This window comes from Crinia signifera, chromosome 3 (assembly GCF_055691185.1).
Source record: "Crinia signifera chromosome 3, ASM5569118v1, whole genome shotgun sequence".
Classification (NCBI taxonomy): domain Eukaryota; kingdom Metazoa; phylum Chordata; class Amphibia; order Anura; family Myobatrachidae; genus Crinia; species Crinia signifera.
In genome coordinates, this window is record NC_139219.1 from 323,686,500 (window position 1) to 323,705,226 (window position 18,727).

Below are 18,727 nucleotides of genomic sequence, written 5' to 3' on the forward strand. Positions count from 1 at the left end.
TATGCTGCCTGGTTGCTCTGTTTGTGTGTGATTTACAATAAGGGCGATCTACTGTCCGACAAGAAGCTCAGGAGGCAGATGCCCAAAGCCCAATATGCCCCAGCTTGAAGGCTCATAGTATTAAGGAGCCCTTGACCAGATGTCCATTAAACCCGTACGTTAAGATGGCCCTGCCTAATGGGAGCAGAGAATCACAATTTACTTCATGTAATCTTTTTTTCTTTATTATTTCTCATTAAGAAACTTTTTGGTGCTTTGAAAAAATCTGCTGATACTCTCTGCGTCAAGAAGGTTTGTGAACCACACTGAGGAGGTGTGGCCTCTGTATGGGTGTGGCCAGTGCTGAGGGGGGTGGCCAGTACTGTGGGGGTGTGGCCAGTGGTGTGGGGGTGTGGTCAGTGCCATATTTTCATGTACAATCCCCTACACCAGGGGTGGGGAACCTTTTTTGTGCCAAGGGCCATTTGTATGGGGAAAAAATCCATCAGGGGCCATATGTAAAAATTTCCCTTACAATTTATCCAGCTGCAGTGGTCCCACGCTCCGGCGGCTGCCGCTGAATAGGACTGACTGTCTCCGGCTATTGTTGATTAAGAGGAATCTTGCGAGAACTACCGACCTCTCACGAAAATTCCCCTGTACTTTATTCCCGGCAAAGCCGCAGGGCGGGTGGGCGGGCCACTCAGCCCCCGGGCCTGAGGTTCCCCACCCCTGCCCTACACTATCAGCCCACATGTCTCCCTATAAATGTAAAAGTAGAAGCAATACACCATTTTGTGAGGATAATAGAAATATCTGGTACTTGTTTCCTAGCACGGCCACAATCGTGAGTAATCGTGTCCCTTACTTAAGGGACACGATTACCCACGATGGACCCGATTTCTTTTGAAATCAGGTCCATTTTGCCGGCTAGGATAAAATATCGGGGGCATCACGTCGGTCGGGACCATTAACATTGGTCCCGACGCGACCGACGCGATGCCCCCGATATTTCCATAGACTTCAATGTTAAAAAATATTTTAACATTGAAATCTTGTCGGGAAAGGTAAAATATCGGGGGCATCGCGTCGGTCGGGACCATTAACATTGGTCCCGACGCGATGCGACGCGATGCCCCCGATTTTTGCATAGGATTCAATGTTAAAAAAAATTTTAACATTGAAATGGTGTAAAAATGTCAAAAAATGTGAAATGGGTCCATATGACCCATTTCACATTATAGATGTCCCCGTCGTCGCCCCACGATAGACGCCAACCCGAAGCGTGGCGAGCGCAGCGAGCCCGCGAGGGGCGGCGGTACGCGTCCTCCGACCTTTTCATGCCCTACTATCCACTAGGGCGTGGAGTGAGAATAGAATAGTGTGGCGAGCGCAGCGAGCCACCGAGCCCGAAGCGTGGCGAGCGCAGCGAGCCCCGCGAGGGGACGCGGATACCTTCACAGTTATACGCGTCCCCTTGCGGGCTTCACAGGTGTCCGTGGCGACGCGGACACCTGTGAAGCCCGCGAAGGGACGCGTTTACCTGTGAAGGTATCCGCGTCCCCTCGCGGGGCTCGCTGCGCTCGCCACGCTTCGGGCTCGGTGGCTCGCTGCGCTCGCCACACTATTCTATTCTCACTCCACGCCCTAGTGGATAGTAGGGCATGAAAAGGTCGGAGGACGCGTACCGCCGCCCCTCGCGGGCTCGCTGCGCTCGCCACGCTTCGGGTATGCGTCTATCGTGGGCTGCTGTTTACGCGCTTCAATTTGGGGGGGTTGGGAATTTTTTTCATTGAATACAATGTAAAATTGGGTCCCAGGGACCCAATTTACATTGGATTCAATGAAAAAATCGGGTCAAAAATCGGTCGGTCGCGTCGATCGCATCGCATGCGACCAAATCGCATGCGATGCGATCGACCCGATTTTTTTCAGCACGACCACCCCGATCTTAATCGGTGTGGCCGTGCTAGGAAACAAGTACCAAATATCTTAATACCTATGATTTATTGTCGACTATGTGGCATTTGGGAGATTGTTTATTGCTGTTATTTTATATGGAAGTCTGGAGTAATAGCCCCATCCACACCATTGATAAGGTGCCCATACACCGGTTTATGTATTGGGGCAATCCCCCGATTCCTGATGCTTGAATCACTCACCTGCCAGATTGATGCTGCAGCTTCTCCTTCCTCCGGCGGCTCTCCAGTCTCCTCTGTGGTAGTTTTCCTGCTGCTGGCCTGCAGCTCACTACTGCCCTCCAGTGGCCGGCGCCCTAGGCAAATGCCTAAACCTGCCCATTATCTCGGTAACAGCAACAATAGGCAACCTAACCAAGCTACACGTGTGCCCGCTAGGGCCTACAGACTCTGCGTGTTCAAGGTACCGTGACGGCGCTCTGGGTCAAACACCCCCGCTTTAAGATTACTACTAGGTCGGCAAGTCGGCACGGTACCGTCAACACTGAAGTCTACCTTTGGCATGTACAACAAAACAAAACCAGATATGGTATACCACACCAATAACGGTAACAGTAAATAATAAGTGGGATAACCAGTGTACCCGTGTAATTAAATAACTGAGGTGACGTCACCTTTGTATAGAGCTCAGTCCAGGTCAACCTGTGCACAGGGGTTGGGGAGACGTCAAGTCCCCGAGGGCTCCAGTATACCAAGGACTTGGATATCCTTTAGGTTGGCGGAACCGTGGGCCAAAGGTCGGCTATAACGGACCCCTCTTAATGCTGGGATGGAGTTCCGGGATTAACCACCAGGTGGCGCTTTTTGCCTAACAAACTGAAGTGTTCCAGTGGCAAGTTAACTGGACAAATTGCACTGTGTTTTGGGCTGCAAGCCCTGGAAGTTTCTCCCTTGCAAGGGAAAGGGGTTCAACTGCCGTGTGTATCCCAGCGGCTGGACATTAATAACCTGGGAACCTCAATATTGGTGTCCCCCTTAAATCGCTCCCAGTCTCAGGGAGACTTTGAGCCTGTTGGGGCTTATTTATACAGGCCTCCTTTGCACAGTGGCCTAGGCCTGTCCTTAGCCCTCCAAGGTGCCCAACAGAAAGATGCCGGTGTGCAAGTAGGGGCTGTAGGCAGGATCCCACGGGGCAGGTGTAGTGGGCTCAGGGGAAGGCTGCTGGCGGGGCCGGGCTGGGGATGAGTACCTGGTGACTGGAGGCTGATGCAGGCTCCTGCCCGTCATGAGCTGCAACTCTGCGTTCCCTGGCGTGGAGGTCTCTGCTGGGCCTTGTTCTCTTCACCGGGGGCACACTAGTGGGGGCGCTGCAGCCGCAGCGTTGCCGCACTCTGTGGCCTCTCCGGCTTCCTGTCGCTTGCTGGGAGGCGGCTGGGGCGATCAGTCTCTGGGTCTTCTCCGGGGCTGGCTGTGCGGCAGCTGGGGCGTTCAGTCTCCCGGTCTTCTCCTGGGACGCGTCACCGTCTTCCGTCCCGTCGCCTGCCGAGTGACGCGCCCGGCTCTGGGATCGCCGTGGATCTTCTAGCGCGCTACCTCTCTGCTTCCCGGCTGGCTTCTCCCTCCGTGTCTCTCCTCGCCTCGCTCTCTCTTCAGTCGGTCACCGCTCTGCTCCTGCCGGCCGTCACGCTCCACACCCATCCTCCTTTTCCTCCTAAAAACCAGCCAATCCCAAGGCCCTCACTCTGCTGTCAGTCAAGCCTTGGCGTGAAAGTCCCGGGGGAATATTAACCCCGTGTGTCCTGCACTGAGGTGCGGGTTACTTTTAACCCTTGGTGACCCTGCAGGGGTTTTGGGGGCACCACATTCACCCCCGCTTTATCGGATGCGTGTCCCTGCGCATCGTAACACAAGAAATAATTGTCCTTTGGCACTCAAATGACATTGGTAACATTAACAATAACAAGACCTTTAGTTTACAATCTATACACAACAGGTTTTCGGCAGATATCTAATCCTGGTACCGTCGGGGAAGTGTACCCCGAGTACTCCTTTCGGAGCGCCTTAGCTCAGACTCGGGGGCCACCTCCACAGCCGCGCAAGGCATGCGTAATTCAACTGGCGGCCTAGGCTGGGCCTGCCGTGGCATAGTGGACCAGCCCACCGCCATTAATAGCTTGAGAGGGTCAGTGGGCAGCGGAGGCAAGAGGACCGCTTCACCATCCGGCTCTTCATCCCCATCATCCTTTGCTTCTTCTAGCTTTTGATCCGGTCTTGGGCGGAGCCTGCGCTGACTTCGGTGGGCCGATGCTGGAAGGACGCTATCGAGCCTCGAGGTCTGGCTACCCGCCATTATCAACATGGATCCGACTGCGTCTGCGTACGAGTTCAGCCCCCGCTTGGGGTTCACTTCGGTTTGTGACCGCTTATTCTTCATTGGCTCACTCTGCACTCGAACCTGAGAGCTCTGTTGGCTACATCCGTACTTTTTCCCATTACTTCTTCCTACCCCATCTTCTGCTTCCTTGGGGTACATACCATTCCGTTGGGGTGGATCTTTCGGGGGTAGCATCGTGGATGGCTTCTGTGACTTGGGTAATTCCAACAGCGCTTTCTTCTTGCGACATATTGGGTGCCTCTGACTGGAATGTCACCAGGGCCAGTGACGTTTGCTGCCCGGAGGCCCTTTCGTCCCTTGATGACGTCGAATTCCATTGTCTCCCCGGCCCCAAGACTTCGATAATAATCTCTTGCATTTTTCTTCTGAATAGCTGTGAAGTGTACGAAGATATCCCTTTCTGTGTCAGCACAATTAATAAAACCGTATCCCCGTTGTACATGAAACCAGACCACTTTTCCCTGGTTCTTTATGCGGGCCGAAGGGTCAAGATCTGATGTGGCAGATAATTCGCTTGCACCTATAGAGCATTGTCTGCCATAGCAAGCCTGCCCATCTTCTGGAGCTGGACCTACGCTTCCTGTCCTCCCCGAGGCTCGGCCCTCGACCTCGGGGCGTTGGGGTTTAAATCTTCGTCCTTTCTCGCAATCTCTCTCTGTGTGTCCGACCTCCTGGCCTCGGTGGTACAACGGACGTTCCTGCGCATCAAACTGGTCGGGAGGCTGCCGTCCATACTCTCGGGGCGGCTCCCACCTACTACGGGCCGGTCTTCGTCTTTCGGCTCTCCATCTTGGTTCTGCATAGCTCGGTGCCGGTGAACTTGCCATTCGGCGCATTTCTCTCTGCATCTCCGCCATCCCGACGGCCAGTTCCTTCATTTGTTTCTGGAGCGTTTGCATCGCGTCTCTGTCGGGCTGTTGGCCACCTTGCACCGCCAAGTCTTGGGTCCGTTTTGCCCTGTCGGTGCTACTGGCGGTGGCTCCGGTTGAGTTCGCTCCTTCTTTGAAGCCGATCAGTTCTGGATAACCCTCTTCCCTATTTTTAGGGTTACCAATGATAGCGAGGGCAGCCGTCTTGAAGTCCCGGAAGGTCTTGCCAGGCATCTGCGACTTCAACAGCCGTAGTTGGACCTTAACATTTTCTCGGGCCATTCCTTCGATGAATTGGATGGTTAAGGCTTCGTCGGCGTTCCGCACCTCTTCCGGGTCCACCGCTCTAATAGCCTTTAACGTCTCCTGTAGGCTCAGGGCGTAGTCCCGTAGTGTCTCGTTTGGCCGTTGTTTGCAGGCGTACAGTTTCATTTTCAGTTCGGGGATGGTCTTTGTTTCGAACGTGATGAAGATTTTCTTCAGCATGTCTGTCGCACTTCTTCTATCTTCCATTGGCCATAAGGCCACTTCTCTGCGTGCCGACCCAGTCAGCTGCCCCATCAGAATTTCCACCTTCTGCAGCTCACTAGGTTTATACATCCGGAACATGGATTCTATGTTGTTCCTGAAGTCTGCAAATGGGGTCTTCTGTAGCTTGTCATCGTCTCCGCTATAGGTCGGGAGCCACGGGGCCCCAAAGTAGTATGGCAGAGTTATAGCCGCAGCCGGTGTTGCGTCTTGAGCGTCCTGTTCTTGATTCTGTGGGTTTGGCGGCTGTGCCGGCCCTCCGCCTTGCTGTTGCTGCATGTTTCACTGAGGTGTCACTCTCCTTGTGCACACGTATCCTGTTCGGTTTGACGCCAAGTTTTATGTGGTGGCTGGTGCACGAAGGGAACGGGTTCCCCTTACCTTGATCCTTCAATGGTAGCTCAGGTTCGTCCGTTCTTCTATTCTCCGGTGGACGGGGAAGAGACACTTCAATGAAAGGGGCTACGTTCTGCGGTACAACTCAGGTTTATTATGCAATAAGGCAATTTGTGCCACTGACCCTCACGGCACAGCCGTACTTAAGACTAAAGGCACTTTATTCAACAAGAACAGTTATGAACATTCACTTTGACCATTAACTCGGTAACAGCAACAATAGGCAACCTAACCAAGCTACACGTGTGCCCGCTAGGGCCTACAGACTCCGCGTGTTCAAGGTACCATGACGGCGCTCTGGGTCAAACACCCCCGCTTTAAGATTACTACTAGGTCGGCAAGTCGGCACGGTACCGTCAACACTGAAGTCTACCTTTGGCATGTACAACAAAACAAAACCAGATATGGTATACCACACCAATAACGGTAACAGTAAATAATAAGTGGGATAACCAGTGTACCCGTGTAATTAAATAACTGAGGTGACGTCACCTTTGTATAGAGCTCAGTCTAGGTCAACCTGTGCACAGGGGTTGGGGAGACGTCAAGTCCCCGAGGGCTCCAGTATACCAAGGACTTGGATATCCTTTAGGTTGGCGGGACCGTGGGCCAAAGGTCGGCTATAACGGACCCATCTTAATGCTGGGATGGAGTTCCGGGATTAACCACCAGGTGGCGCTTTTTGCCTAACAAACTGAAGTGTTCCAGTGGCTGGACAAATGAAACTGTGCTTTGGGCTGCAAGCCCTGGAACTTTCTCCCTTGCAAGGTAACGGGGTTCAACTGCCGTGTGTATCCCAGCGGCTGGACATTAATAACCTGGGGACCTCAATATTGGTGTCCCCCTTAAATCGCTCCCAGTCTCAGGGAGACTTTGAGCCTGTTGGGGCTTATTTATACGGGCCTCCTTTGCAGAGTGGCCTAGGCCTGTCCTTAGCCCTCCAAGGTGCCCAACAGAAAGATGCCGGTGTGCAAGTAGGGGCTGTAGTCAGGATCCCACGGGGCAGGTGTAGTGGGCTCAGGGGAAGGCTGCTGGCGGGGCCGGGCTGGGGATGAGTACCTGGTGACTGGAGGCTGATGCAGGCTCCTGCCCGTCATGAGCTGCAACTCTGCGTTCCCTGGCGTGGAGGTCTCTGCTGGGCCTTGTCCTCTTCACTGGGGGCACACTAGTGGGGGTGCTGCAGCTGCAGCGTTGCCGCACTCCGTGGCCTCTCCGGCTTCCTGTCGCTTGCTGGGAGGCGGCTGGGGCGATCAGTCTCTGGGTCTTCTCCGGGGCTGGCTGTGCGGCAGCTGGGGCGTTCAGTCTCCCGGTCTTCTCCTGGGGCGCGTCACCGTCTTCCGTCCCGTCGCCTGCCAAGTGACGCGGCCAGCTCTGGGATCGCCGTGGATCTTCTAGCGCGCTACCTCTCTGCTGCCCGGCTGGCTTCTCCCTCCGTGTCTCTCCTCGCCTCGCTCTCTCTTCAGTCGGTTACCGCTCTGCTCCTGCCGGCCGTCACGCTCCACACCTTCCTCCCACGTGAGTCGTCTCTCTCCACCCATCCTCCTTTTCCTCCTAAAAACCAGCCAATCCCAAGGCCTTCACTCTGCTGTCAGTCAAGCCTTGGCGCGAAAGTCCCGGGGGAATATTAACCCTGCGTGTCCTGTACTGAGGTGCGGGTTACTTTTAACCCTTGGTGACCCTGCAGGGGTTTTGGGGGCACCCCAAAGGCATGTTGGGATTTGTAGTTTCACAACATCTGGAGGGCCACAGTTTGAAGACCCATGCAGCCCCTAGCAATAAAGCTTTATCTGTGCCAGCAAGGCCCGGAACACATTGGAAGCTTGAACGTGAGAACACGTCAATCCAACTGCCGGGACCCGCGGTGACATCATCATCATCAGCGGACGATCTCTACCCATGGATCATGTGCACATAAGTACTGCTTACCTACATGCTTGTTGCTTCAGGTTCCTTGCTTGATGCCAGGGGTTGCAGCTATTTCAAAACTCGAGGCCCGATTGGCTGCCGAGTCACGAGCTCCGATTGGCTCACGAGCCGCCTCGAGTTTTGAAATAGCTGCGCCGCGGACCTGCTTTGATACAGCCGGGGCCGGGTGGGTTGTCCACTGCTCTGCCCAGCTGCTGCCATTAACACAAGCCACCACTCTGCCCGGCGCGATCTGCTTCCTGGTCGCCTGGAAGCAGAATCTGGTCGCCAAGGGTTTTGTCTAGCCCTGCATAAGGTCAACCACTAACGGTCGACAAAGCTTAGATCGACACATGAAATAGGTTGACATGGCTAAGGTTCACAGGGTACGAAGGTCAAAAATGGGAAGGTCGACAGCCAAAAGGTCAATCTAAGATTTTCAGTGCACTCGGTCACTGTTATACTCTCCCTCCCACCTGTTTTGGAAAAATAACGTGAAAAACTCATGTGACTTTTGACTGTCAATCTTCCCATTGTTGACTTAATGCTTGTGTCGACCTTAGTCATGTTGATCTATTTCCTGTGTCGACCTAATGTATGTTGACCTCCATAGTGTCTACCTAGCGACCGTATCCCCCATAATGTATAATAATAATAGAAGTCACTGTAGGATTCTCTGACCTGTATATAAGCACTCAGCCCAACATCCTAACCCTATAAGAGAATCACACACAGCGACACGTAATAACCTTATAAATCACAGCAGACAAGCATCATCTGTATTTATTTTCTAGCGTAGTATTTCCCTTGAAAGGGCAAACCCTAACAAGATAATAACCCTAATTAACGATTAATCCATCCAAGTGTATTGATCGCCTGAAGAATCGCTTTGGCCTGCGTTCCACGGCTCCCATTCCCCTGCAGTAACAGGTAGCGGCCAGCAGAGAGCAGCCTAGCCTCACAAATCCCTTTTATAGCTGCAAAACATTTATACATCTGTTATTGGCTGCAGGTGCGGGTGTGGTATGCGTCTCCGATCGTGCTTGTGCTCAGCGCCTATTCACTGCTGTGACGGGGAACTCCCAACTCCCCCACCGCCTTGCTGTGGGTCACTGCCGGCCCCCGGGCGGGATGCGGGACAGTCCCCAAAAATCGTAAAAATATAGGGACAGTTGGGAGGTATGGACCTGCGAGCTGCTTATTTAAAACGTTGTATGTGAGCGTATCTGCGCATTAGTAAATGGTCCTTACGTAAGATTTATCGGTGCGCTTCTCCTTTTTTCTTGCAAGTTACACCAATTGCAGACCGTGGTTGGTCTTGTGAATGAAGCTGCACCTTCTTATCCTAACCTTATCCAAACTGCGGCCCTCCAGCTGTTGTGAAACTACACATCCCAGTATGCCTTGCCATCGTTTTAGAATTCTCAGTAGCAAACCTGTGGCAAGGCATGCTGGGACTTGTAGTTTCACAACAGCTGGAGGGCCATAGTTTGGCCATGCCTGTCCTAAACAGAGGATAGACATTGGGACACAACATAAACTTTGCGCAATTGTTGTTGCTCTGTGTTCACACACACGCAGAAATGCACACTCACACACACACTCTCTCTCTCTGTGAGGTAAATTTGCTAATGCAGGCAAGTCCAAACTGTGGTCCTCCAGCTGTTGTGAAACTACACATCCCAGCATGCCTTGCCATAGTTTTAGCATTCCCTAATAGCAAAACTATGGCAAGGCATGATGGGACTTGTAGTTTCACAACAGCTGGAGAGCCATAGTTTGGACATGCCTGTGCTAAGGCTTCTAAAAATGAAAAAGAGGGGATGTTGCCCATAGCAACCAGTCAGATTCGGTAGCATTTTCTAGGCTGAGAGATGGTAGACAAAATCTGATTGGTTGCTATGGGAAACATAGCAGCTTTAGAAAATGTATAACTTTAGTCTCTGTGGCCGGCCTGCAGGTCACCTGGTGGTAATCAGCCACATAACCGGGGTCACACATCAGTGTCCCGGGATAGTATGGTAATCCTACATATACACTAGGCATGGCTGCTGTTGAACTACACATCCCAGCATGCCCTGTCACAGGTCTGAATACGGTAGGCGCTGGCCATGCTGGTATGTATAGTCCTCCTGCAGCTGTGAGTGTTATACACGTGGAGCAGGTGAGGGGCTGGAGGAGTGGATGGGGTGTGGTTGTAAGACGCTGCACCGTCTCTATGGTAACTGTCAGTCAGCGCACCATGTGACTGCAGCTTGCTCTTTAAAGGTGACGTCACGACGCAGCGCCCCCATGCCCCGCCCCCGTCTCCGCCCCCTTCACAGAGACGGAAGCCGGCTGGGTCCGGGGAAGTCCTGGGAGCTCCCGGAGAGCGGAATGGGCGACTCCAAGGTGAAGGTGGCCGTGCGGATCCGGCCGGTCAGCAAGCGAGGTGAGCCGTGACTCCGGGGAGTGAGTGACACCTGGGAGTGTGAGTGACGGCCATGCTGAGTGACACCTGGGAGTGTGAGTGGCACCTGGAGACTGTGAGTGACAGCCTTGCTGAGTGACACCTGGAGACTGTGAGTGACGGCCTTGCTGAGTGACACCTGGAGACTGTGAGTGACGGCCATGCTGAGTGACACCTGGGAGTGTGAGTGACAGCCTTGCTGAGTGACACCTGGGAGTGTGAGTGACGGCCATGCTGAGTGACACCTGGGAGTGTGAGTGACACCTGGAGACTGTGAGTGACAGCCATACTTGGTGAACTCTGTGGATATAAGTGACACCTGGAGACTGTGAGTGACAGCCATGCTGAGTGACACCTGGGACTGTGAGTGACAGCCATACTTGGTGAACTCCGTGGATATAAGTGACACCTGGAGACTGTGAGTGACGGCCATACTTGGTGAACTCCGTGGATATAAGTGACGGCCAAGCTGAGTGACACTTGGGAGTGTGAGTGACAGCCTTGCTGACTGACACCTGGAGACTGTGAGTGACGGCCATGCTGAGTGACACCTGGGAGTGTGAGTGACGGCCATGCTGAGTGACACCTGGGAGTATGAGTGTCACTTGAGACTGAGTACCGGCTATGCTGAGTGACACCTGGAGACTGTGAGTGACAGCCATACTTGGTGAACTCCGTGGATATAAGTGACGGCCAAGCTGAGTGACACTTGGGAGTGTGAGTGACACTTGGGAGTGTGAGTGACACTTGGGAGTGTGAGTGACACTTTAGACCCCTGTCTAGTTGGCACATCTGTCTGACCATGTCCCGGCCTGGCATGAGAGAGGGTGCAGGGATGTACCAGGTGCCCAGTGTGACCCGTGGTGTATAACCCAGTGCGTGTGCCCGTATCCGATTGACTGATCACCGATGTCTAGAGCGACAATCACGCAGTCGACTTGTCTCGTCATATGTCTAATAATCGTCAGCGTCTACATCAACATTACCAGGAGATTGACACATGCTAATGGTTGACGGCTATGTGGTCGACAGGGCCAAGGTTGACACAAGTTTTTCATCCAAGTAGAAATAGAGGGAGAATAAGATCGTGTGCCAAGCATAGCGAGGCGCTGTGCCCCAAGCATAGCGAGGCGCTGTGCCCAAAGCATGGCGACCCCAACGGTACACTTCTATGGTGTCCATGTCGGCATAGACAACAAAAACAGTGACAAAAATCGTGTTGACCACGTTCCTCTTGCTCTAGATGCTGTCGACTATTTTTAGGCATCTAACTAGACGCACTTGGCCATGAACCGTGACCATGTGATAGTTGATCCGCTGTACCCGGTGTGCCAGCCTGTCAGCATATAGATCTGGTCACACAGGTGGATGCAAAATATCCGGGATCCCTTCCGCAGTTACTCAGTGGAGAGCAGGTGACCATACTGACCTCGTGCAGCCATTACCTTACCCGCTGTCATTCTGCCCAGCCTTCCAGGAACACCTTCCCCTGGGAGCTTTCACCTGCCGCCCCCACCTCCCTCCTGCTATTGTTAGATCACCATGTAACACTTGTGTAAATTGCCGCTGTCACATTATTACAGGCTGTCTTTGATCAGATGAGTCGTTTTAACTTTTCGCTGAGACGAAGCGTCACGTGCGGCCCTTTGATGCAGTATTGGGTTACCTGTCACTGGGCTTAGAAGCTGGATCTTCTTACTTCCCATAGACCAGTTATAGAGCGACGCACCTGTATGCCAAAATGTGTGGCGGATGGATTGGATCCGCAACAAACTAGTGTGGATCCCTGACTGATGTCAAACATGCTGGTGGTTGTAGTCCAGTAGTAGCAGGTTCATTGGGGCTTTTATCTGAGCCAGGGGATAGGCCATGAGACCCTGCTGGCAGAGGATGCGGTGTCAGTCAGAGGCAGTGACCGCTTTCAGCAGTGCTGGGTCTCTGATAATGGTGTATATAATACCATTACATATAAATATACATACATGTAAATATACAGCTAGTGGTACTTTATATAGCCCCCTATTGTACATACTATCAGATACTAGCATCTTCAGGTGGCACAGTTGCTGGCAAGCTCTGGTGGAGCAGCTGCTGGCAAAATTCTCTGTATATCCCCCAAATGTCAGTATTTTTTATTTATTAACATGTCAATGAATTCATATGCTGATGTGAATAGGGTCACTTTTGGTTCATGTTTTAAGGAAGGATGTAGAGAGCCGTTGCAGACAGCGCCGTCACACATGCAGGCTAGCGGTGGTACTGCAGCTCCTAGACGATTTTCCTTCTGTAATAAAGTGAGTGTGTGCTCTTGCACTAATCCTGTGAGTGACCCCTGCATTTGGCGGTGGCCACAGCTGTGCACGGCACAGACCGGCCTCTCCTTGTACTGGCTGGGTTATTTTCCCGTGTCGGAGTCAGTGCAGAACTAACATCCTCTAGCTTGGTGACTCTCCATGACCTCAGCGCTGTCTCACAATGCTCGTCATTCAACTTCTGTGCCTGCAAACTGTCACACAGGGCTGTCTAATGGATCCTGACTTATATATAATTGTTGGGAGCGTGCAGAAAAATCTGAGCAAATGTTAGGGATGTTCTAAGGGCTAAACGGATGTGTTTAATGCATTTTATTAACGTCTATGTATAGAGAAACAGCATATTCTGTTGCGGGGTGCAGTCAGGAATATAACGTTAATAGAGCAAGACTTGGTAATAACTGACACATAAAGAGATCGGAGGGCCCTGCTCGCCTCGTTACACTTTATAGTATATAGTTATGTCCAAACTTTTTGCGACGAGGGCCAATTTTGGTGAGGTGAAAATGTGTGGGGGCCGACCATTCAGCCTGACATTCTTTGAATCACATCAGAATGGTGCCCCACTCTGCACCCGTTCACTTTATGTCCCCTATTTCCTAGACTGCCCCCCCCCTTCTCTGTACTTCCTCCAGCCTGCCCCCGTTCACTGTATGTCCCCCAGCGTGCCCCCGTTCACTGTATGTCCCCCAGCCTGCCCGTTCACTGTATATTCCCCTGCCTGCCCCCCTCCTCTGTATTTCCTTCAGCCTGCCCACATTCCCTGTATGTCCTCCACTCTGCCCCCTTCACATTATATTCCCCAGCCTGCCCTTCCTTCACTGTATGCCCCCCATTCACTTGTATGTTCCCCACTCTGCACCCATTCACTCTGTCCTGTAGCTTGCCCCCCCTTCTCTGAATGTCCAGGGGTTGGACACTCACTCTCCCGAAAGCCGCCAAACACATCTCTCCTCCTCACTGCTGCAGACAGCAAGGTAAAGGCACGCTCACCGGGGCCCCACCTTTAGTGTCCTGTGCATCCTGCATCTGTTGCTCCGCCCGCTTCTGGCTGGAGGCTGTGGGCCACTTGAAATTATGGCACGGGCCACAATTGGCCCCCGGGCCGGACTTTGGACATGCGGCGAAGGGCGGCGATGTATTTTAATACATCCCGCCCTTAATCTTTAAAATGGTTCCTCTATATTTATTTATTTGATTTATTTATTTTAAAGGTAGAAAAAGGGATCGTCACCAAAAATCACCTTCTAGAAATAATATACAGTATACGATATTGAGAAAACTTGTTGCAGCGCTGACTGTTCGAAAATAGTTTCCGGAACCCTAGCGGCTCTTTCGAGGTTTGGTTTTAATTATACAAGCTGTAAAACCAAATCTGGGCGCCGTGTGTTCCCTCTACTCTATAGATCTTATCCATGTGAGAGGGAATACAGCCGGCGCAGGGTTTATGTTTTGTACATGTCCGTTACGTAACATTTTCCAGGTACATATCGCAGTAATGTCTGCATACAGGCAGGAACGGTGATTCCGCCAGGTAATGTATCTCCTGGATAGTGCGAGCGTAGACTAAGATGACTTGTTTATTAGTCAGGGTGCGATTAAGTCTGGTAGTGTCAGCTAACAAACGTGCAGTCAGTGCTATGAGCCCTGTGGAAATACCGACACCCACTGGAAATGGATTATTTGTGTGTTCTGGCACAGGAACCCTGAGGGCCGGTGCTTGCATTGTCTATGTGTGAGTGCGCTGGTCAGTGGCAGGTGGTACCGGTGAGCCGGGGAGAGAAAGTACCAGCCAATCAGCTCCCGATTGCCATTTTTAAAACAGTCTATATATGACAGTTAGGAGCTGGTTGGTTGGTATTTTATCTCCGGCCACTTTATTGCTCTCCAAGGCTTGGTACATAGACCGCTATGTCACCAGTGCTGCACGGATCAATGTTTCCAGTACTTCTGTGTCCATGAATCCTATTGGTGCAGAAAAATGAAACAACTCTGGGCATTAAACCTTCGGATCATCCACGGAATAGGTGAACATGGGACAAATTAGTTGGTTTTACTAAAATTTCTAAAATGGAGATGCGGAAATGTTGCAAATTACAGCCAATGAGATTCTAGCTTCATTCACCTGGGATATGGTCATTAGGTCAACATGGGGTTTTTCACATTTTTTTTGAACCGACAGGCGGATTTCATGTCCTACCATGCACTAGGGCGTGGTGGGGAAATAAAATAGTGCGCAGTGAGCCGTGCGAGGGGATGTTGTGCTACGATGCAGTGTCCATGTCGACATTCTGAACAAAAAATGTGAAAAACCCCATGTAGACCTTTTGACTGTCAACCTACCCCCTTGTCGACCTAATGACCCTGTCGACCTTCCTGCATGTCGCACTGCAGATGGGGCAGATGTAATGCGCACAAAGAGTTTATCAAACACACGGTCACTGACGATATCGTCAGATTGGACTGCATGTTAGTGGGCACACACTGACCGATATGCATGAAAATCGCATTGGTGTGTACCCAGCTATAGATTTGGGTGGGGTGTGTTCAAACTGGAATCTAAATTGCAGTGTAAGAATAAAGCAGCCAGTGTTTACTCTGCACAGTAACAAAATGACTCCCCCAAATCTAAAGCCCCCCTATACACTTCTGTGCCTTGTAGAGGGAGAAGTCCCATATGATTTCATTGAACGGCCCGGCAGCTTCCCGAGTGGCAGGATCGCATCCGATACATCGTATGTGTCCTTTTTGCATGCAATGTATCGTATGTGAGCACAGCTAGGCGTGCGGGAGCCAATAAATCCATCGCGCAGGCCTTTGCGATCTCCGGTTCTGATCCGATACGCGTGGAACTGAACACTGGTATTGGAACTGAAATGACGCTCTTCATCCGATTTTCTCAGCCCGATCCATCAGAATCGGGTGAAAGTGCCCAAATCGCACTAGTGTATAGGATCCTTAAATATCTCTGCACATGTTACACTTGCCCCACCTGCAGCGCACATGGTTTTACCCATTCGAGGAAAAATGTGCTTTTGCGATCCTTCCTGAATAACCCCCACTATCTGCAATAGGCGCCTAGAATTGTTTTACTGGGGAATAATCTTCAAGTCCTATGCCGGTCAAGGTGGAGTCCGAGATCCCATGAAAGACTTCAGCTCCCTTTGTACACCGTTGCCTGGTTTTAGTTTGGGCCCCAGTGGCCTCAGACGAAGTGTTTTTATGACCTTCAGTCAAAGCGTCACCTGACATTCATTAAAGAATAAAATGCCCAGGGACATGAGAAAGATACTTCCATAGCTGAGCCCTGTGTGGTGCGCTGCCCGAGTTCTCCCACCTGTGATAATAACCCAGAAAATAACCAAAGCTTACGGACGTCACATGGGTTTGAGGATCTATACGCCTGTACAGCGCGTGTTGCCACCTCTAAGTCTCTCGCAGTGACAGATTCTACTGTGTTGTGTGTACTGGAAGCTGCATTGAAAAGTTATTTTAAGGTGAGCTCCGGCTTCAGACAACTTTATCTTCCAGGCAGGTTTAAATAAGGTCGTTGTCTGGCGGTTAAACAAACACATACTGTAAGTTCATATTGGTGCTTTTGTAAACTATTGAAGTACCACCACTGACTGCTAGAGGCCGCTCGGCAGGACTGAATGACTTTTCAGATAGTGAAAGCAATTTTTGCGGGAACACTGATCTGTTTCGTTACAGACATCTGACATCAGGTGCATTATGCCGTTGTCAACATTCCGGAGGTGATTTAACAATGTCGACACAATCAGTGTTGACCTTCTGATTGCACCTTTATGAGTTCTGACACTTTGGTTGCAGATTTTGTGACCGCAAACCGGCCCCCAGGATATTGTATTGCTTGGCTGTAATTTATTACTATAGGTGTCTCCTGTTCTGTTGTGGTATTTGCACCAGTATCCTATTATCTCCCCACACGGCGCTCCTGACGCTCCTGATCTGTGCTGGGGGCAGTAGTGTGGATGGGGAGGGGTGGTGCCTTGTAAAAACTTTAACAACTTCTATTAATGATGGGTGTGACAGACGCAAAACTTCAATAGAGAGGAACCACACAGCTGTGCTGTGTCCTGTAATACACAGGAGGATGGCATACTCATTCTGCCCAGTGCTTCTGACGATGGGAGCCTGGCACACTGCCTTTTTCTCTGCATTGGATGGGAGCCAGGTGGGTCCTGTGCCCTTGCTCTGTTGGTAGAAGGGAGCTTGGTGCCCTCGCTCTGTGCCATGGTAGAGGGGAGCTTGGTGCCCTCGCTCTGTGCCATGGTAGAGGGGAGCTTGGTGCCCTCGCTCTGTGCCATGGTAGAGGGGAGCTTGGTGCCCTTGCTCTGTGCCATGGTAGAGGGGAGCTTGGTGCCCTTGCTCTGTGCCATGGTAGAGGGGAGCTTGGTGCCCTTGCTCTGTGCCATGGTAGAGGGGAGCTTGGTGCCCTTGCTCTGTGCCATGGTAGAGGGGAGCTTGGTGCCCTTGCTCTGTGCCATGGTAGAGGGGAGCTTGGTGCCCTCGCTCTGTGCCATGGTAAAGGGGAGCTTGGTGCCCTCGCTCTGTGCCATGGCAGAGGGGAGCTTGGTGCCCTCGCTCTGTGCCATGGTAGAGGGGAGCTTGGTGCCCTTGCTCTGTGCCATGGTAAAGGGGAGCTTGGTGCCCTTGCTCTGTGCCATGGTAGAGGGGAGCTTGGTGCCCTCGCTCTGTGCCATGGCAGAGGGGAGCTTGGTGCCCTCGCTCTGTGCCATGGCAGAGGGGAGCTTGGTGCCCTCGCTCTGTCCCGTGCCCTGCTGTAGATAGGAGCCTGGCACTCTTGTTCTGTCCTGCGCCCTTTGGTAGGGGAGCCTGGTGCCCTTGTTCTGTCCCGTACCCTGCGGTAGAGGGGAACCTGGTGCCCTTGTTCTGTCCTGTGCCCTGCGGTAGGGGAGCCTGGCGCCCTTGTTCTGTCCCGCTCCCTTGTTTTGTCCCACGCCCTGTGGTAGGGGAGCCTGGCGCCCTTGTTCTGTCCTGCGCCCTGTGGTAGGGGAGCCTGGCGCCCTTGTTCTGTCCCGCTCCCTTGTTCTGTCCTGCGCCCTGTGGTAGGGGAGCCTGGTGCCCTTGTTCTGTCCCGTGCCCTGCGGTAGGGGAGCCTGGTGCCCTTGTTCTGTCCCGTACCCTGCGGTAGAGGGGAACCTGGCGCCCTTGTTCTGTCCTGTGCCCTGCGGTAGGGGAGCCTGGCGCCCTTGTTCTGTCCCGTGCCCTGCGGTAGGGGAGCCTGGCGCCCTTGTTCTGTCCTGTGCCCTGTGGTAGGGGAGCCTGGCGCCCTTGTTCTGTCCCGCGCCCTGCGGTAGGGGAGCCTGGCGCCCTTGTTCTGTCCCGCGCCCTGTGGTAGGGGAGCCTGGCCCTGTCCCACATAAGGCCTGCCTGTCAGACCTCTGCTCCTGCGTTGAGCAGCTGGGTAGAAGGGCGTAGATGTTACAGCTGTTACTGTAACTTGTGTCTCTCATTACAGCACAATGAGGTGTCAGCTGACAGCACGCTGTAAATCAATGCTCATTTGGAGGGTTACTGAGAGAATGACTGGGCACTGGCACTCTCACCATTGCAGCCGTCATGGGTAACCAGAGCCTCTGATGAACAATCAGACAGCGGGGACACTACAGTGCGAGCGATGGGGGAGAGACCTGCCCTCCAGAGCTGGCTTTCCTTATGAAGGCCGTGCTTGTCCTCTGGGCCTGTAGGTTAGGGCTCAGCAGCGCTGAACCATCCGGTCGCCTGCCAGGTATTGTGTGACCGCAGACTCACTTGTAACAAGTCATTAACCCTCCCCACCTGCATTCTCCTCCAGTGTACTCGGCTCCCTGTAGTAGACGGTCGCTTGTCTGGTGTTACATGTGGATAAAGCGGCTTCTCCTTCTAGTATTGCAGTATGTCCACAGGTTTACAATGTCAACTCATAACATGTATCGACATTGCAGAAGTCA

At 52.4% G+C, this 18,727-nt stretch overlaps 1 protein-coding gene across 1 annotated transcript in view; it reads left to right on the forward strand.

Annotated features, from left to right (window-relative positions):
* Positions 1-10,297: 10,297 nt before the first annotated feature.
* KIF13B (kinesin family member 13B) overlaps positions 10,298-18,727 on the forward strand; it is a 138,701-nt gene continuing 130,271 nt past the window's right edge. Inside the window, 1 exon segment of the mRNA XM_083178791.1 lies at positions 10,298-10,422. Coding sequence (XP_083034917.1) covers positions 10,368-10,422 — 55 coding nt within the window. The 5' untranslated portion in view covers positions 10,298-10,367.